The sequence below is a fragment of the Candoia aspera genome, chromosome 1, assembly GCF_035149785.1.
Source record: "Candoia aspera isolate rCanAsp1 chromosome 1, rCanAsp1.hap2, whole genome shotgun sequence".
NCBI lineage: Eukaryota > Metazoa > Chordata > Lepidosauria > Squamata > Boidae > Candoia > Candoia aspera.
The window spans coordinates 231,251,441-231,272,803 of NC_086153.1; the positions used below are offsets into that span (position 1 = coordinate 231,251,441).

The following is a 21,363-nucleotide window of genomic DNA, read 5'->3' on the forward strand; positions in this document are numbered from 1 at the left end:
AACAACCCTCTCTGTTTGAAGCAGCTGCCCAGGCATATGAGAATGGTTTGAATGGCACAGCATACAAGCCCCAATCTTATGCTTGTTTACTAGGAAATAAATTCCTCTGCATTCAGCTACTCCCGAAACCATTGAACTTTGAGCAAAGAGATCACACTGTGCAGATAACTGGCTAAGAATAAATAAGCTGACTGGAGGGAGGGGGGATCCCTCCTTTGTTGGTTTACAGGAAAAATGCTGGGCAAACATAAGGCAGCAAAGCTTTCAACGTGTGGTAATGAAAACCGCTCGGGAGGCAGAGATTCGACCGTGGTGATTTTGCTCTGTTCTTAGCAGCTTGAACAACTCAGGGGAGGAACACGTTGAAATTGTTCAGAGGACAGCTCATTTTACAAGGTGGCAAACAGGATTTAATTCAGTGTCAAAATCCCCACTTTGCTTCCTCTTCCCACTTTTAAATATAAATACATTGCATTTAGAAAGGGGAGAGGAGGAGGTGGAGGGCTTTAAGCCCGAACTAAGGAGGAAGGAGAGCTGCAAACAGTTTGTTTATTTACTGAAATCAAAAGATGGGTGTACATGCTGGCATTCTAGCCTGCAGAAATACAGTCTTTTACAGGCCTGTTTCCTCAGCTGCCAGTGCAAGTACATTCAGAGGAGCAAGGGCAGCTTGAAAAGAAAGCAAGTCCTAGGGGTTTAATCTGATCTGTTGCTAAAGTCCTACTCTAAGAAGGCCCCACAGCCACAGGCCTGAATGGGACTCCTGCTGCCCGAAGCCCTTCAGCTCAAGCCCAAAGGGGTTGTGCTTCCCAAGTGATGAAAGGCACTTCACTGCTGCTTCTGCTCTCCTAGGTCAGACATGCTGAACTAAGACTTGAAGCAATGCAGTCTCTGGTGATAGTTTTTAAATCATTTTTCACAAACAAGTGAAAAAAGGAAGGAAGGAAGGAAGGAAGGAAGGAAGGAAGGAAGGAAGGAAGGAAGGAAGGAAGGAAGGAAGGAAGGAAGGAAGCAAACAAGCAAAAATACAGTCAGTAAGTGGGCAAAGAAGTTACAGAAATTGTACAGTTAGTGCTCAGTATATCATTGATAAAGAACTAACCGTAAAAAATACATTAAGCTATTTTTAACAATAAGGAAAAGGATTTTAGAGATCTTTTCAAATTTCTGCACTGACTGCCAAAGTTTCCACTGCTTGTTATTTAAAGATACCATAAAAAAAGAACTACTAAAAACATTATAGGTGAATATTTTGTTTCTAACTTCCCCTTTGTTATACTCTTAACTGATACTTATCAGTATCACTAACTGATACTATCTTTAGAGATATTGAACACCTGGCAGTCTCAGTGCACCTCACTGTGATCCATGAGACTTAATTCAACTAGACAACTTGCTGGCTCCCTCCATTCTGCATTGACCAAGCATCACTGCCTGTATGCTGGGCCATGTTGAAGCACTGGAGCAGGAGGGAAAGCATCAGAAGAGGCTTGCTTAGCCTCCTCAACAGCCCTCTCCAGAGAAGTACCATAGCTGTCTTCTATGGCCATTCCATCCCAGCCACTCCACCCCCAACTGAGGTATCTCAAAATCTAGAATAATACTGCCTTCTCTTAACACCTCCACCATTACTAGCAAAGATTCTATTATTCTTCACAGAATTGCTCCTGTAGCAGACACTGGGCATTGATTAGAGCAAGAAAGAAATTCAGATGGGCCCAAACAATGCCTGTAACAATTGTCTCTCTTTCTAGGGGTAATATGTGCTTTGCCACAACTACAAAACTGATGTCACACCAATACAATTGGTTATACAATTACAGGTAGTCCTCACTTAATGACTATTCATTTAGTGACAGTTCAGACTTATGACAGTACTGAAAAAAACGACAACTGGTGCTCACACTTACGACCGTCACAGCGTCCCTGCGGTCACGTGATCATGTTTTCGGCACTTGGCAACTGGTTCACATTTATAACTGTCACAGCATCCTGTGGTCATGTGATCGCCATTTTCAATCTTCCTGGCCAGCTTCTGGCCAGCAAAATCAACGGGTAACCATGTGATTCACTTAACGACCATGTGGTTTGCTTAATGACTGTGGTGATTCGCTTAAAGACCATTGCAAAAAAGGGTATAAAGTCAGGTTGGATTCACATAATGACCGCTTTGCTTGGCAACCAAAATTCTAGTTTCAATTATGGTCATTAAGCAAGGACTACCCATGTTTGTGAAACCACATGCATTGTTACAGCTGTTAAAACAAATCATTGTACTCTGTTTAGGTGTAAAATCAAATTCATATACAGCAAGTTAAAGGAAAACAATAAAACACCAGAAGTCCGTAATGACAGTAATTTATCACTATTGATAATAGTGATAAATTATCACTATTATAAATATTGTATATTAAATTATAGCCTACATTTATTACACAACATAAAGCTAGGTTTGAAGTATAATTTAACAATTACCACCAAAACGATGACTGGGGAAAGAGTTGGAGAGCAACACAGCCTATGCAATTACTAAAATCTAAGAAGAGAGAGAAATACTACAATATATTGAACAAATTAAACTTGGAATAGAAAAGGAAAGATTTGGAAACAAAGCTAAAATACTGAAATAGGATTGACTATGCAAATGGAGACTTGTATGAGGAAGAATTAGAAAAAAATAATGCATTTATTTTCTTCATCTAAGGTAGGACATGACTAGCAAGAAAATGGCACATAACGAAGCATAAAATGCAATACCCTTTTTTCCTGAAGCATTACTTATTGGTCTATTCCTGATAAGTCATTCTCTGATTAGAAAGCAAACCTCTCAGCTTTCCCCCTCCTCCCATCAACCCCGTCTTTCCATATTTGAAAACAGAAAACTTACTACTTTAAGTTTTCTCTGTGGAATTCTAATTCACTGAAACTTTGTGAATGTCCTCATTTGTTCTGCTCCTTTTGGAGAAAATATTGTCCTGTCTTAGAAAACCACGTCATCTCTTCAGTTTGACTTGAAATCTATCCAAATCTTATGCTGACTTTAAGGCCAGAACTACCCTTTTGAGGAATAGATTTTAACTCCAGGATGGGGAGGTAACACAGAATTTCATTCATACCCTTGAACAGGCACAAATTTTAACTTGGCTCAGATGAATCTGCACCTCAAGTTCAAATTTGTGCCTGTTCAAGGGTATGAATGTTCCCCAAATGTGTAGTTCTGGCCCTAAAGTCAAAACAATCCAGAACTTCATCATGTACTTTGTCTGGTCCCCCCTTCTACCATCCCATTAGTAGATAAGGTCTCCAGTCTCTAAAGAATAGATAGGCAGCTATGTAGGGCAGACACTGGTTGGGGAGCGCAGATCATTCTCATGGCCGCTTCACACTGAGCCTGCAGGTGTGGTCTTCTGCCCGCAACAGGAATTTCTCATAGTCCTGCTTGAACTCCTTGGCCACATCTGGGCGCAATGGGTAGTTTATTTCAGGCTTATTCACCAGCACTATCAAGGCCTCAATTACTGCAGAAAAGATAAAAAGTGACACTTTCTTCAAACAGAGAAAAACACACACAAACTGGGAATTGAATGAAAGCCATCCAGCAGCCCCAGGTCTACCCATCCTGCCCCTTCATACCTTGGTCTACCTTTGTAGAAGGCTGCCAGTTCTCTCTGCTGATGATTGGCAGGCATAGTTGACCCATCTCATCCACATTGGGGTGGTAGATCTTGGTTTTGAAGGTTATTTTGGGAGGCTTGAGTGGATACTCACATGGAAAACTGATCTCAATCTGGAAGGCACCTTTATTGTATGGAGGATTATCCTAGGTACAAGGACAAGAAAAGCATGATTCATAGCAGGAGGCTAGTGAATGGGGTTTTCCTTGCAGGCCAATCTAAAATGTAAAGATCTCAGTTCCTTCCCATCTGGAAAACATGTAAGGCCTTTTAGCATCCCAAGCTGAAAATGTAATCCTCTCTCACTTAAATACTCTGGTACTTTGCAGTGTTTTCATGATACCCCAAATCACTGTTTGAGGTAGCTGCATGCTACGTTATTCTGACTGGTACATTACAGTCTCCTGCAGGCTCTCAGTCCCAATTGTTTTTGTCAGCGGGAAAAATCTCCCTGAAGAATTCCAATCACCCAGGTTCGATGATACAAAGAAAGGAGTTTATTTGGTAACGCGTTTGCAAAGGCAGGTCCCTCTGTGCAAGAAGGAACCCTGAATGAAGTTAACACTATACCTTTATACCCTCCTCGCCTGTCATCCCCCTCCTTTGAGGGTTCAGCTCACATTCTTCCTGTTACCTTGAAGTAGCCACTCTGATTTACAAATTTACAATGCCAGCAGGATGTCAGGATGTTCCTACAATCCTTATCGTTGTTTTTGATTCTGATGGCTCACCAGATCCTAGTTTAATTTACATAAGGTCAAGATAACCGTGATTGCCTTTTTGTCAGGAAGAGGAAAAACAGATATGTGATGGAAGTAATCAACACATCCTTGAGATATTGATCACATCCTCAAGAATGTATTTAACTTCTTCCTAATTCTAATGTTTGGATATATATCAGGGCCTGCATTTCCCCCTTCACACAAAAGTTTACACAATCCTAATAATCCCTCCCCCGTTGCGTGACCTTGCTGGCGCCAGTTATCACCCACTATCATCAGCTACAAATTCTAAACCTAATGACTGTTTTAGCACCCATTTTCCTTCCTCCCCCTCCTTCCTTTCAGGCAGTTCTTTTTCTCTTTTAGATGAGTTTAAGGCACATTCAGGAGTTCTGTGAACCCCTGCTTTTTCCCCCTCTCACATTTTTATCCAGCTTCTTTTTGCTCACCGGCAGTAAAAGTCCTTTCCAAAGGAGAATATTGGTCACGTCTGCTTCAATATTCCGGAGGCATCCTAACCCTGATTTCTTAATGGCATCAAGTTCCTGAAAAGACAAAACAAAACAAAACATTCACACAACAAAGTAGCTCCAGGACCAATGCTGACAGCAGCCTGACAGATTTCAAGCAATGCAGGCCTATTTCTGTGCTAGCTTTCCCCAGCCTGGTGCTCTCACCCTGGATTTAAGCAGCTAGGAATTATGGCAGTTGAAATCCAATGCATTCGGAGAGCATCAACTTTTCATTTTCAAGTCACTGTAAAATGCATTGGCTTATATCGTAGCAGCATACAGATCTGTTTTGTGGCTTTTCTGAGTGGCAGATCACTTGACATTCTCCAAACAGCTTTTCAGTTTGGTTAGGTTTCCTCCTCTCTCCTTCCCACGCAAGCTTTCCAGCTAACAGTAATCGAAACCGAAAGTACCCACGAGATCTTTTTTTTCCCAGCGGCTTTTTTGGCAGCTTTTGAGTCTTCTCTTCAAGCGTTTTCCTTCAAAATAAGGTTACCCGCCGCCAGCGGACTCCGAATTATCCTCCTACGGCTCTAAAGGAGGCATTCTGCTGTTATCAAATTATTAAAACGTGCTAGGACAGGCGAGACAGATGCTCCTCTAACCCACGGTATCGGTGTGCATCCCGTTAAGACTATCCTGTTTCTGGCAAAAATTGAAGCTAAACATTTTCTGCCGAAGACTTTTTAAAAGCCTTCTAAACCGCGTCAAAGGGACAGCTTGCCACAGTCTGCTACTGTCCTGCCCCCCCCCTCCATCCACACACCCCTGTTAAGCATTCAGTGTCCAGAACTGCCTGGTTGCCTAGCAGATAGCTACTCCTTCATCCTGGAGATGCAGCGCCCCCCGCCCCCAGCATCTGCCGGTTCGAGACCCCGTCGCCGCCTCCTCGAAAGAGGCATGCCTCAACAAAACTTCAATCGCTTGCGACGTTTCCTGAAGCACAACCAGCCTCTCCTTTCCCGCCCCTTCAGCCGTCCTCTAGATGCCTTCGAAGTCCTAACGGGGTCTCCCAACCTCCGCGTCACTCTGCCTACCTTCGCCACCCTCCGGGCGGCCGCCGCCATTTTCCTTTGATCCGATCCCGGGCGGGGTCGCTCTGCCCACGATCCCTCCCGCGCCCTTCGCAGAGAGGCGGAGAGTAGCGCCGCGAAGGGATCCCCTGCTGCTCCTGCGCTGCGCGCTCTTAGTTGGAAAGTAGAACTTTCCCGCAGCGATCAGCTCTTCCCCTTTTCCTAGCAAGACCAGATTCAATTAAACCACGGTTACAGTCCCTATATTAAGAGTCTCTCGGCTGCGGAGGGCAACAAAATACAATCTTAAACAAATTAATAAAATGAAAGGCCGGGAAAACATTCTAGCAGTAGCCGGCGAGATTATTTCCCATACAGCTTGAGGAGAGCGCGTGGCAAAAATAAGGGACTCCCGGACCCCGCACTTTTTCTTTCCTTTTACTCCTTAGAAAGCAAAAGCTAACCTCTCATCGTAACAGTGAGATGTGGGTGAGTCAAAAGTAATTTCCGTTCTTGAATATGCATTTCCTTATCTGTTTGTGTTTCATTTTCATCAACTGCTTTGAAGAACGTTTTGAGCCCATGAGGTCAAGGTGTAGAAGCAGGAGCAGTGACGCCCTATGATTACAGCTAGCTTATCTGAACTGCAAAAAAAAAAAGATGACCACTAGGTGGTAGCAAGGAGATTAAAACAAAAACCCTCCTAACTTGTTGCTACCATCTAGTGAGTTTTAGGATTTTTGCAAGCCTGATATTGTAGTCACAGACTGGGGGAAGCAAGTAGATGAGCTCGGAAGTCAACAGTTTTGGGTCATTAAAAATATTACCCATGGATATAGATCAGGGGTGAGCAATTTCCATCAGCTTGAGAACTGCATGAGGCATTGTACTGCATATTCATTTCATTCCATTCCATTCCATTCCATTCCATTCATGGAATTATTCACTGCTTCAGTCCAATTGGACTCTAGATGGTGTGATAGTATGTACAGCATATTATCCAAAAAACTGCTAATATTTTTAAAAAAGTAATAACTCATATGGTTACACTAGAAATAACATTAGAAGTATATGCCTCCATTTACAGTATAGTTAGCTGCTGTCATGAGTAAGGATGGCGAGCAGGGGGCTCTCACCCAGACTGTCAAGCGCATGCGTAGCACTGAGGAACTGTTCAGCCATTCAAAGAGACACAGATCGGGACCGCCTTAACCTTTGGGGTTTATATGGCTGGGTTTTCCCACGCTTTCTCAGTTTGTTAGGATTCTTGTTAAGTACTACTAATAAATATTAGAGACCAAGTCCTCGCCTCAGTGTGTTTCCTGGTAATCAGGACAGCTGCAGGGGAAAAAAGTGCCATTAATAAGGAAAACTCCAGATACAACAAATATACAATTCTCAGCAGCTATGTGAGCAGAACTTCAACAAAGGTTCGTTACCTTGTCGTGGTGCTGGAGCTTGACCACCTCAATGATGCCATGAGCTAAACCGTGAAGGGCCACCCAAGACGGGAAGGCCATGACAGAGAGATCAGACTAAATGCGATCCCTGGGGAAGGTAATGGCAACCCACCCCAGTATTCTTGCCGTGAAAACTAAATGGATCAGTACAACCAGAGATATGTCGGTATACCATCGGAAGATGAGACCCCCAGGTCGGAAGATGGTCAAAATGCTACTGGGGAGGAACAGAGGATGAGTTCAACTAGCCCCAGACGTGATGACGCAGCTAGCTCAAAGCCGAAAGGACGGCTAGCGGCCGATGGTGCTGGTAGTGAACGGCGAATCCGATGTTCTAAGGATCAACACACCATTGGAACCTGGAATGTAAGATCTATGAGCCAGGGCAAATTGGATGTGGTTATTGGTGAGATGTCAAGATTCAAGATAGACATTTTGGGCGTCAGTGAACTGAAATGGACTGGAATGGGCCACTTCACATCAAATGACCACCAGATCTACTACTGTGGACAAGAGGACCACAGAAGAAATGGAGTAGCCTTCATAATTAATAGTAAAGTGGCTAAAGCAGTGCTTGGATACAATCCAAAAAACGATAGAATGATCTCAATCCGAATTCAGGGCAAGCCATCTAACATCACAGTGATCCAAATATACGCCCCAACCACAGATGCTGAAGAAGCTGAAGTAGAGCAGTTCTATGAGGATCTGCAGCACCTACTGGACAACACACCTAAAAGAGACGTTATTTTCATCACAGGAGACTGGAATGCTAAGGTGGGCAGTCAAATGACACCTGGAATTACAGGTAAGCATGGCCTGGGAGAACAAAACGAAGCAGGACATAGGCTGATAGAATTTTGCCAAGACAATTCACTCTGCATAACAAACACTCTCTTCCAGCAACCTAAGAGGCGGCTTTATACATGAACTTCACCAGATGGACAACACGGAAATCAGATTGACTACATCCTTTGCAGCCAAAGGTGGCGGACATCTATACAGTCGGTAAAAACAAGACCTTGAGCTGACTGTAGTTCAGATCACGAACTTCTTATTGCACAATTTGTTGTTTATTCATTTAGTCACTTCCGACTCTTCGTGACTTCATGGACCAGCCCATGCCAGAGCTTCCTGTCGGTCGTCAACACCCCCAGCTCTCCCAGGGACAAGTCCGTCACCTCTAGAATATCATCCATCCACCTTGCCCTTGGTCGGCCCCTCTTCCGTTTGCCCTCCACTCTCCCTAGCATCAGCATCTTCTCCAGGGTGTCCTGTCTTCTCATTATGTGGCCAAAGTATTTCAGTTTTGCCTTTAATATCATTCCCTCAAGTGAGCGGTCTGGCTTGATTTCCTGGAGTATGGACTGGTTTGATCTTCTTGCAGTCCAAGGCACTCTCAGAATTTTCCTCCAACACCACAGTTCAAAAGCAATTATCTTCCTTCGCTCAGCCTTCCTTATGGTCCAGCTCTTGCAGCCATATGTTACTACTGGGAACACCATTGCTTTAACTATGCGGACCTTTGTTGTCAGTGTGATGTCTCTGCTCTTGACTATTTTATCGAGATTTGTCATTGCTCTTCTCCCAAGGATTGTCTTCTGATTTCCGGACTGCAGTCAGCATCTGCAGTAATCTCCGCACCTAGAAATATGAAGTCTTTCACTGCTTCTACATTTTCTCCCTCTATTTGCCAATTATCAATCAAGCTGGTTGCCATAATCTTGGTTTTTTTTTGAGGTTTAGCTGCAAGCCAGCTTTTGCACTTTCTTGATTGATAACTGGCAGATAGAGGGAGAAAATGTAGAAGCAGTGAAAGACTTTGTATTTCTAGGTGCGAAGATTACTGCAGATGCTGACTGCAGTCAGGAAATCAGAAGACGCTTAATCCTTGGGAGAAGAGCAATGACAAGTCTCGATAAAATAGTTAAGAGCAGAGACATCACACTGACAACAAAGGTCCACATAGTTAAAGCAATGGTGTTCCCCGTAGTAACGTATGGCTGTGAGAGCTGGACCATAAGGAAGGCTGAGAGAAGGAAGATAGATGCTTTGGAATTGTGGTGTTGGAGGAAAATTCTGAGAGTGCCTTGGACTGCAAGAAGATCAAACCAGTCCATCTTCCAGGAAATAAAGCCAGACGGCTCACTTGAGGGAATGATATTAAAGGCAAACCTGAAATACTTTGGCCACATAATGAGAAGACAGGACACCCTGGAGAAGATGCTGATGCTAGGGAGAGTGGAAGGCAAAAGGAAGAGGGGCCGACCAAGTGCAAGATGGATAGATGATATTCTAGAGGTGACGGACTCATCCCTGGGGGAGCTGGGGGTGTTGACGACTGACAGGAAGCTCTGGCGCGGGCTGGTCCATGAAGTCACAAAGAGTCGGAAGCGACTGAACGAATAAACAACAAAATGTGAGCAGAAAGAATTTTCAACACCTCAGTCCTATAAATTGGACTTTGAAGATGCAGGATAGAAAGAGTATTAACACTTCTGAAATTTGGCGTTGGAGAAAACTCTTTGAGAATACCATAGACAGCCAAGAAAACAAACAAATCACTGAACAAATAATGCCAGAGTTCTCACTCAGGGCTCAATGACCAGGCTCAAATTATCCCACTTACAAAAACATGGCACAAAAACATGGCAGAACAGTATAATCAGAGTTATGCTGCAGAGTCAAGACCTTCACTGAAACCTTTCAGGGCTAAACATTTCAGTTGACATCTAGCTTTTGTGTAAAGAAGATCTTTGTCTGCTCAAGCTGGTATTGTTCTAAACTGAAAAGAAACCAGGGATTATACTGAGTGTTATGCACACCATACTGTTTATTTTAGCTAGTTAGAACTTGATGGGTAAGTTTTTAAGTATACATGCAATTATTTACAGGATTGATTGATTATGTGCCATTAAGTTGGTGTTGACTCCTAGTGACCACATAGATAGATTTTCTCCATGATGAACTGTCCCTAACCTGATCCTATAGGTCTTCCAATGATGCATCCATCACCACTGTAACTGAGTTCGTTGTAACCACTTTGCTGCTGGGCATCCTCTTTTCCTCTTTCTTTCCACCTTTCCCAGCATCAGAACCTTCTCCAAAAGACCATAAGTTCTAGTCCCGCCTTAGGCACAAAGCCAGCTGGGTGACCTTGGGCCAGTCACTTTCACTCAGCCCTAGAAAGGAAGCAATGGCAAACCACTTCTGAAAAACCTTGCCAAGAAAATTGCAGACACTTGTCCAGGCAGTCTTGAGAATCAGACATGAATTAATGGATAAAAAAACAACACCATGAATGGTTTTATGACTGATGAGCAGCACCTTGAATTGCACCCAGAGGACAACTAGAAGTCAGTTCAGCTCACATAGTAGAGGCCTTAGTATACTAAAACCACACACACTGCTGCATTCTTGACCAGCTGTAGCTTTTGAAGGGTCTTCAAGGAGAGTCACATGTAGGCTACATTGCAATATTTGAAACGGGAGGCAACCAAAACATGAATTACAGTGAATAGGGTCTCTCAATCTAGGAATGGGCACAATTGGCACACAAAATGGCTCTGTGCAAGGCCCCTCTTAAATATGGCTTCCACCTGCTTTTGACCTCCAAATTCCACTCCTGCTCTGTCTGGGGGCGTGCAGTCCCATCCAGAATCAAAGATAGTAAATCTTCAGAACCAGGAGGACCCAAAATCTACAGCCATTCAATCTTGCCAGAGTTAAGCCTACGCCTGTTCCTCCCCATCCAGGCCCCTGCAGTCTCCAGATACTGAAAGCACCTTGACAGCATCACTTGGATACCCCAGAGTAGAGATATATCATTGACATACTGATGATACCTAGACCCATGGTGACAGATAACCTCAACCTGCGGTCTCATGTAGATGTTAAATAATAGCAAGGAGAGGATAGAGTTATGAGGTATTCCAGATTTAGGGCTAGACTTCTACCCCACTATTAACACAGGCTTGAACCAACCTCAAAGGAAGGAGGTTAATACTGCAACACAGTGTCTCCCACTCCCAGCCTCCCAGGTTAGTCAAGAAGGACACCATGATCAGTGATATTGAAAGCCACTAAGAGATCAAGGAGGACCAGGATGGATGCACTAACACCATCCCATCCCCTTCAGAGGTACAAATAATCTACTTCCTCCAGGGTCCTTTGGAGTTGCAGTCTGACCACCTTCTCAACAACTTTCCCAAAAAGAAGGGGTTGCTGAGTGCGTGAAAACTGTCTGGTACCATTGGGTTGAGGGATGGTTTCTTGAGAAGGGGGAAGATCACCTTCTTCAGTGCAGGCAGGACCATCCCCTTCAGAAAGATGAATTTATCACTACCTGGACCCAACTACATGTCATGTCCCAGGAGGACACAAGACCAAACTATACATTATCCTATTCCATATATTACAGCTAGATGACTTCTTTAGTAATATTTCATGCTATTCACTCCTGGCTCTAGTTCTAGTCTTTCTGTTGTAAAATAAAAGTGGAATATATTCTGCCTATTAAATTGCTCTGTAACTTGCTTGATTCTGCCACAAAAATCATATTCAGGAAAACAAGTACTTTTAACTCTTTAAAATAAAATATATGGTAAATTGTATCTGACATCTATCAAACCTAAGTAGAGTATTACACTCTAGTTTTTTTCTACATAGGGTAGCATGAATCTAAAATCCTAAACATTTAACCATCATGTCCAACAAATGGACCTAGAATAAACTTAGAGAACAAACTGGATACCAATATTCCTGGAGTTAATCTATTTATGAAATAAAGTTGCTCACAGCTGTCTATCCATATGAAGAAAATGTCATCTATAAAACAAAACCAAAATAAAATATATGCAGGAAAACAATTGGTTTCATTATACATTTGGATTCAAAAGTTCCATAAATAATTTAGTTTTTCTGGAGCCATCAGAGAATCCACAGCTACCCTTTGGTCTGCCAGATAAAAGTGTGATTAAAAGAGAAATAATTCTTGAATAAAACAATACTACTAGTTCTCCTGCCAACCTAGCAGTTCGAAAACTTGCAAATGTGAGTAGATTAATAGGTACCGCTTCGGCGGGCAGGTAATGGCATTCCGTTTAGTCATGCCAGCCACGTGACCATGGAAGTGTCTATGGACAAATGCCGGCTCTTCGGCTTTGAAACGGAGATGAGCACCACCCCCTAGAGTCGGACACAACTGGACTTAATGTCAAGGGAAACCTTTACCTTTACCTATACTAGTTCTAAAATGAAATGAGTAGAAGGCTTGTGAACACTCTAGAGATTTAGAGTATTCTCTTAACTAAGAGACTCACCTAAAGGAATGCTGGTATGTAAGGAAGAAACATGGTGGCTGATATAGTATGATACAAAATGGAATTTATCTGTACAACTTCGTTGATAAAATCTGTAGGTGCTCTAATGTAAGATTAAAGTTGTGGAACAAGTGCCTTCTCCCCCAGAAAACTAAATATTTGAACAGGGGATCTAACTGGAGGGCCAGTTTGGTCTAGTGGTTAAGGTGCTTGGCTAGAAACCAGGATACTGAGAGTTCTAGTCCCGCCTCAGGCATGAAAGCTGGCTGGGTGACCTTGGGCCAGTCACTCCCTCTCAGCCCAACGCACCTCACAGGGTTGTTTTTGTAGGGAAAATAGGAGAAGGAAGCAGTTATTTATGAAAATAATAAAGGCAGGATAGAAAATAAATTAAAAAAAATAATGCTAACTCTATTTTGCTTTGCAGCATGCTATCTTCATTTTTTAATTAACAGAAAAATAAAATTAAAAAATGGTTGTGTGATCAAAGAACCCTATGAGCCCAAGAGGTTTCTATGGACACATTGGTACTGTGAGCAGGGGAAAAGGAAGGAGGGGTTCACAGAACCTCTGGATGTGCCTTAAACTCATCTAGAAGAAAAAAGGACTGCCTGAAAGGAGGGGAGGGAGGAAGGAAAATGGGTGCTAAAACAGTCATTAGGTTTAGAATTTGTAGCTGATGATAATGGGTGATAACTGGCGCCAGCAAGGTCATGCAACAGGGGAGGGATTATTAGGATTGTGTAAGCTTTCGTGTGAAGGGGGAAATGCAGGCCCTGATATATATCCAAACATTAGAATTAGGAAGAAGTTAAATACATTCTTGAGGATGTGATCAATATCCATAAGTGTCTCAAGGATGTGTTGATTACTTCCATCACATATCTGTTTTTCCTCTTCCTGACAAAAAGGCAATCACGGTTATCTTGACCTTATGTAAATTAAACTAGGATCTGGTGAGCCATCAGAATCAAAAACAATGATAAGGATTGTAGGAACATCCTGACATCCTGCTGGCATTGTAAATTTGTAAATCAGAGTGGCTACTTCAAGGTAACAGGAAGAATGTGAGCTGAACCCTCAAAGGAGGGGGATGACAGGCGAGGAGGGTATAAAGGTATAGTGTTAACTTCGTTCAGGGTTCCTTCTTGCACGGAGGGACCCGCCTTTGCAAACGTTACAAATAAACTCTTTTCTCTGCATCATCGAACCTTGTGGATTGGAATTCTTCTGGGAGGTTTTTCCCGCTGACAGTACCTACAGGCACACCCTTAATTATTTAGGAAACCAAATAAACTAAGAAATGAAATGACCCAGAAGCAGAAAATAGGGTTCTCACAGTGAAAGTGATGGGAAGATTGCTCCTTATCTACTGTATATATGTACATGTGTGTGCATGCATGTGTGTGTGTATTGTGACAAACATACAAAAAAACCATTTTCACTTTGCAGAAGCAAAAAGGCTGCATTAACAGAAGTACAGTTTAAATCATACTTCCACTTTATTCTGTGCTGGTCAGATTCATTGTCAGGGTACAGTACCGTGTTTGGTTCTGGGGCAGCATATTGAGGAAGGACTCAGGCAAACTGGAAAGATTCAGAGAAGGGCAATGTGGTGATCAAGGGACTGGAAACTAGCCTTACGAAGTACTGAGACTGAAAGGAATTGGAATGGTTAGCCATGAGGAGACAAGGCTGACTGGAAAATAGGTATGCTCTCTCCAGCAGTTGAAAGTTGTCATATAGAAGGCCAAGCTCTGTTCTCTATCATCTCAGAGGGCAGAACAGGAAAATATGGATTTAAGTTACACAAAGGGAGTTTCTGATTGATTATTAGAAAAACTTGCTAACCATAATAGCAGTTGACAGTACTGAGAAAGGTGGTGGTCTCTCTTTCACTGTGTGTGTTCAGTCAGAAGCTAGACTAATGCTTTAATTTGATTTCCTTCACTAAGCAGGGGATTGGACTTGATCTACAGGGCCCCTTCCAAGTCTGTGATTTCACGATTCAAGGATTTAGGATTATCATGAAAAAGGAATATTAATTGTTCTGCTTATAAGTCTGCTTCTGATGGTTCAAATTTACCCAAAGTCTACTTGAACAATAACAGTAATACAAGACTAAAAGATAAAATCATTACAAAAGATGCTAGCACAATGATGGCAAACAACTGTAACCATCTTAGTGAACACTTCCATACAGTTCACTGAAAGGGCATTTTATGGGGACCTTTTGACTGTAAACATTGATTCCCTGCCAGGCACTACAATAAGACCTAATCAGCCACCTCTGAACAAGCAACTTCTCCTTTTTCTGCCTCCACTTCCTTCTTGGCTGGAGCCCCCTTACATTCTGTCTCTGTCCCTGTTTCTCTCTCCAGGACAGGTTGTCCCCCATCACATGCTTCTGGGCAATACCTCTTATGTTAAAGGTGCTCCTGTCTAATCTTAGTCATGGGTCTTTTCCCATGATATTGGTTGCCCTGTCTAACCCATGGAAGGCATTTATCATTCCAGTTGTCATTTGCCCTACGGATAAGCCAGATATTTCAGAGAGAACAAACAGCATCTACAGCCACAGCGTCACAGATCTTTGCTGCCCTAGGCAACAAAATATATATAGGTATGTACTGTACATGTCACATGCATGCATCTAGCAATGAATATTCTGTTCCATTCTTCCTTCATCTATCCTTAAATACACTAGTGGATTCACATGTGCATTTGGCACCAAAGAAACCATTTGTAAAATTTGTCTATACATGTCTTCTTGGGGGGACAGTAGATTCACGAGATGCAGCTCATTTCCACCTAGCAACGTATAACAACTTCTAGAGCCATGCAACCATCATTGTACTAAAATACCAGTAATGTTTTATATCACTTCAACATAAGTGATATAAATAAATCACTAGTGTAGAAATAAAGGGGCTCAAAAATTATGCTCATGTAAACCATTGTTATTTGTTAATTGAAAAGATTTATATGGTCCCTTTTAGTGTAAATTCAATTCAGGCAAACCATTTATTTTTTAATAAGACCTAAGTATGGCTTCAAAGAGAATACCAGCATTTTGAAATGCTTTGGCCTAGAAATGTTTACTGATATAAGTGCCATTATTAAATCACTTAGTACCTACCAATATTCAAAGGTCCACATACCATACCAGAGAAAAAACTATCATCTCTTGATGGGAGAAAAGTGAAAAAGAAGATGTAATGTTATATAGAAGCAGGGATTAGAAAAGAATGCTTGAACACTGCTCTTTAATTAGCTTAGCTTCATAATGGTAATTGTTTAATTATGTAAGACAAAAATAAAATGGCTTATTTTTCAATAATAACAAATTATTTATATAAAAGGAGTCATTTTCTGCACCCCATATAAATAACCAAATTTAAAAATCTGGCTGCAAATCTAGTTAAATTATCTCTTTCAGAGCTTGCATAATGTTTGAGATGTCATAATAGTGATACTCATGGACATAAGGTAGGTTGCATGTTTGACATGTTTTTGCAAGAACAGAAAGTGAGTCAGAGAGACCATGTTTGCAGAAGATTCTGAATGGAAACATTAACTCTGGTTTGGTAGAGACAAACCCCAGACGTAAGCTATGAGAAGCTAGATGCCATTTTTCCAGTCAGGGAGGTACAATGATATTAGAAGCTTTGCCTGTTAAATTTCAGTCCCTTGTGAAAAAGGAACAGTACACTTCAACACAGTCATGATCAGAAGGAGAAAAAACTGAAATTAAACTGTAAACAACTCTTGAGATTTATGAAAAACATATACCCCTGAAGATACCTACATGCTGCACATACCTTGTGGGTTTTGCTGGAGCTAACCAGGCATAGTGTCAGAGATTTAAAAAAATGACATACTGAAGTGTAAGTTGATAAAGAATGTGCTTCTGCAGCTAAACTAAGATTTGTAGTTTTAGAAGCAGAGGCATTTGTGGATCCCCATGTAGCATGCTATCTCAAGAACAACTCATGTCATGGTGCCACATGCAAGGGATACCCTAGATAGTGAGGGAACCATCCAAAGGGAAGATGATTCTCGGCTTAACCCTAAGTCATGTGCAGGACCTAGTGAGAGATGGAAATTGTTGAACTGACAGAAAGCAGCAGCCACAGGGTTGAAAGCTGCAGTGGAAATACCTTTTAGCCACAATTCATATCAAAAGAGGCAATTTTTCAAAAATGAGGAAATTGTCAGAAAGGAAGTAAAAAAGAGAAGTCAACATAATATGCGCTCAGAAAATATCATGCAAATCAGGGAAGTCTAGGAGATTACCAGCATGGTTAACAAGCATGTCAAGAAAACTATTAGACACACATACATACACTCAGATCATTTCAGAAAATGGAAGTTCTGTCAAATGCAGATAACAAAAACGGAGCACAAGTATGTACAAAAGAAAGGCAAATAGGCAATAAGGATTTTAAAAAACAATTTGAGGAACTTGTTCACATATTCATGAACAATAATGACTTCATTGATTTATTAAATAACTCAGAGGCAGAAACAGTCTAATGAGGCATTTGGACTGTTGGATACCAGTGGCTTACTAAATGGGAAAAAAATATAAGACAAAGTCTTTGTATTATATTCATTGCAGAAAATGTAGGAGAGATACTTGTGGGAGTATAAGAACCTGAGGCTAGAGTCATAAATCACACTAAACTATGGTTTATTTAAACCCTGTCTGGATTAGCACAAAATACTAAGCCATAAACCATGGGTTACAAGCAGAATGCTAGGTTCATACCACATGCTTAGCTAAAATGAAACAAACCATACATCCACACACATATATGAATTCTTAAGACAAATATTAGTGACAAGAGATGGAAGTAACTTTATTAATACATTTAAAAACAAGGAAATGATTAAATTTATATTTGAGTTCACACTTAAAAATTCAAATGTGAAATTGCTGACTTTCTAATGAAAATCTTTAATAGGCCTTAAGGTTTAGCTTGTTACTTGATTTCTATCTTCCTTTTTTAAAGTCCCTTTTCCCAAAGCGACATAAGAAGATTGGAAAGTAACATAAAATTGGGAACTTCATTCATTATGCCTTTCTAGTTAATAATACAACATACAAACATACCTGGAATACCATGTACAGTTCTGTTTAAAGTAAACAGTTTCTCAAGGTGAACGTGACTTCTGATAACTCTATAGACATGTCTTTTTCTTGACAATTACACAGAAATAATTTGCCATTGTCTTCTTCCCAACTTTCAGCTTCTCAACTTTGCCTTTTCCTTTAATCTTCTATTTAGGTCTGACTCAGATCAGCCCGAGGGACGCGGTGGCGCTGCGGGTTAAACCGCTGAGCTGTCGATCGGAAGGTCGGCGGTTCAAAACCACGCAGCGGGGTGAGCTCCCGTTGCTAGTCCCAGCTCCTGCTCACCTAGCAGTTCGAAAACATGCAAATGTGAGTAGATCAATAGGTACCGCTTCGGCGGGAAGGTAACGGCGTTCCGTGAGTCATGCTGGCCACATGACCCGGAAGTGTCTATGACAACGCCGGCTCCAAGGCTTAGAAACGGAGATGAGCACCGCCCCCTAGAGTCGGATTCGACTGGACTTTACGTCAAGGGAAACCTTTACCTTTACCTACAGATCAGCCCAAATGGACTAGGTGTTTAAGCTGACTTCTTTTTACCACACTTCAAAAAGTATCATGATGAAGAGCATCCTGAATAGGCAAGTGACATGATCAAATAGCATGATACTGCTCAGAAAAAGGCAAGTAAACAAGTAAACAATGAAATATATGTATTTAACTGAAAAGAGATGACCAAGAGATTAAAGCAATCCCCACACACAGTCAAAAGAAAAAAAATTAAAAAATCTTCTCTGCCTCCATAAAGATATTCTCAGCAAGTCTAAGATGATCCTCATCCTCCCATTTAAATTACTTAGATTATTTTTTAAAAGCATTTAAAAGGAAAAAAACTCCTCTTCCTTTTGGATAAATACTGTACAGTAATTCTGCATAGTAGGGGGGAAAGGAGCTAGGAAATTGTTTTATTTCCTTCATAGGAATACTGTCTATCTCAGGGTTATGAGATGAAGCTTAATGAAGATCAGAGAAGACAAGTTTCTTTTTCACCCCATCTTATAGTTAAGCTGTCATGACCTCGTTGCAAGGCACGAAGAGCCTCACAACATAGATCATGATCATCAAGGAATAGAGGAAGAAGATAATTAAACCAGGGATTAAAACAAGCACCCAAAGCACCCACACCCATGGACCCATATACAGCTGAAAAGAAGGACATCGGATGAGCAGAGATAAGCTGCACCTGGTGCCCTGGAGGACACACCAGAATCGAGGGGACAAAGGAAGACACTGGGAAAACGCCCATCAAGGATCCCATCAAGAGGGATTGGGACAATAAAGGGTGGAGGAGCCCGGGGCCCTACAAGAGGGTATAAAATGGGCACCTCCACACCACACACCCCGTTCTCGGTTTTCGTTCTGTCAGCCACCATTCCAATAAACCAAAAATCCTTAATACCCATTAAGTGAGTCTGTGTCTTATTGCGAAGTGAGACTGACCCTGACATAAGCTGAGAAATTGGGTTGATCTGACAAAAGAAAGTGAGTTTTCATAAGAATACATCTTTAAAACCTAGTAAGACAAATTAATGAAAGGTAAGACTATTGATTGCTAAGACCTGCTGATGGCCATATTCCCTCCATTATCAGAAGCTACATATTCCTCAGTGGTTGAAATTCTAATTTCAGTCTTTCCCATGAATAACCACGATGGGAACAGAATGGGCTATTTTATCCTGTTCTAATTGAGTACCAGAGCTGATTTCTAGAGAATGCTCATGGGACAAAATTCATTTGTTTTTTATTTTTTCTACTTTGGAAGCCACCCAATGGGGGATAATTCTCTGGACTAGTTTTATTCTCAGACATAACTGCGCAATAGGCCACTGGCAGTTGCATCACTCTTATGCCCAGCTGACCTGCACTGTCTCTTTCCCCTATTCAGCTATTATGGTTTCTAAACCATGGTTATGGATGAACACAGGGTGATGCAATATTCAGGAGCAGCAGCAGCAGTTACCTTCGAAAGCTTATTGGCTTAATGGGTAAAGACTGCCAGAAGACCCATAACTTCATGAGGACAAGCAAGAGTGGTGCTGATCTAGGATTGGTTAATTAAAGATACCATAAGATTATTGGTTGTAATACCTGAAATATTCTACACAAATGCTAAACAAAGTGCTTTACCAGGCCCGCAACTAGAGTCTGTGTCACCCGGGGCAAACATGGATTCCGTGCCCATTTTGGAGCCCCCCCCTAGTGCTCATTTTGGTGCCCCACCAGTGCGGCGCCTGGGTCACATGCCCTGGTTGCCCCACCCCCACCCCCACCCCTGTTGTGGCCCTGTGCTCTACTCATAAGAAAACAAGTCTTTTTAAGGATGTTTGGGCTGAGTTCACACATTAGAAAAGCCACAGCTGTATACCCATACTTTATTGTCTAATCCAGAGTTTCTCAACCTTGATCAGGATTCTCTCAAGTGCAAGTAGGATAATGGGGCTTCAAGAAGTTGGATGAACAAAGGGAAATTCAACAGAGGGAGTTATGTGAAAACACAAATCAAAGACAAGTGAACGTGCTTGTGCAGTGAATAAGAAAGGGAGGAACTTGTGCTGGGTTTGATACATGGGATGAGATTTAATACATATAACTGAATATGAATATTAATCACATAAATATCATAGCATTTTGCTACATGTTTGCAACCAAAGATCATAAAGTGCAAACAGGTTATACACATAGTTGAATGATTATGAGACATGAAGTTTTTTACCTGAAATGCATGATGTTACTTCTCTTTTTAAAAAAAAAGACTTTTTATCCCACCTTTATTACTTTTTATAAATAACTCAAGGCAGGGAACATACCTTAATACTCCTTCCTCCTCCTATTTTCCCCACAACAACAACCCTATAAGGTGAGTTGGGCTGAGAGAGAATGACTGGCCCAAGGTCACCCAGCCGGTTTTCATGCCTGAGGAGGGACTAGAACTCTCAGTCTCCTGGTTTCTAACCTGGTGCCTTAACCACTAGACCAGACTGGCTCTCTTCATAGAAGTTATTTCCATGTTAAAATCTGTAACCTATAGGTTGCATTCACAGATCAGGTTTACAATTACAAAATGTACTTACTAAATTAACTCATTTCTGAGTTCATACTGTATGTGGAACTATAAAGAAGCCAAACAGATTGGATTCACACAGCCCTCTCAAAACAAACTAAACTTAACACTCACCAGTTTCTTACACGCTGCAAAAGTATCTGCTTGATTTTAAGCAATCTTTTTAAAATAGGTTGTCAGAATACAATAATCAAGCAGCTTGCAATCAGCTTGCTATTCTTTACCTATGTTATCTTTCTTTTTTGAGTCTGACAGAGTATTCTACAGGCTGACCCATGACAATTCTCTTACCCCCTGCCCCCAAGACTTACGGGAATTCTCATCGAAAGGGGAATCAATCATCCTTAATTTTTAACTGATTATGATCTGAAGCCAACCAATGAATGGTTCATATTCCTCCAATTTCACTCCCTCATATGCTATTCTCTCAAGGTAAGATAAGATATGTCACAACAGTTCAGTT

At 41.6% G+C, this 21,363-nt stretch overlaps 1 protein-coding gene across 1 annotated transcript; it reads right to left on the reverse strand.

Moving 5' to 3' along the window:
* Positions 1–2,411: 2,411 nt before the first annotated feature.
* On the reverse strand, positions 2,412–6,113 carry UBE2L6 (ubiquitin conjugating enzyme E2 L6). The gene is made up of 4 exons (XM_063289096.1): positions 5,946–6,113; positions 4,846–4,941; positions 3,634–3,820; positions 2,412–3,518 (listed from the first exon to the last, which is right to left on the reverse strand). Exons 1-4 carry the CDS (start codon positions 5,973–5,975, stop codon positions 3,370–3,372), a joined length of 462 nt encoding a protein of 153 aa, XP_063145166.1. The 5' UTR covers positions 5,976–6,113; the 3' UTR covers positions 2,412–3,369.
* Positions 6,114–21,363: the final 15,250 nt, after the last annotated feature.

Excerpts from the sequence above, each read along its gene's own strand:
- UBE2L6 (XM_063289096.1), bottom strand. The coding sequence starts at position 5,975 with ATGGCGGCGGCCGCCCGGAGGGTGGCGAAG. Across the intron at positions 4,942-5,945 it reads CCGCCCGGAGGGTGGCGAAG|GAACTTGATGCCATTAAGAA; the intron begins GTAGGCAGAGTG and ends TTGTCTTTTCAG. Across the intron at positions 3,821-4,845 it reads GGAAAGGACTTTTACTGCCG|GATAATCCTCCATACAATAA; the intron begins GTGAGCAAAAAG and ends CCTTGTACCTAG.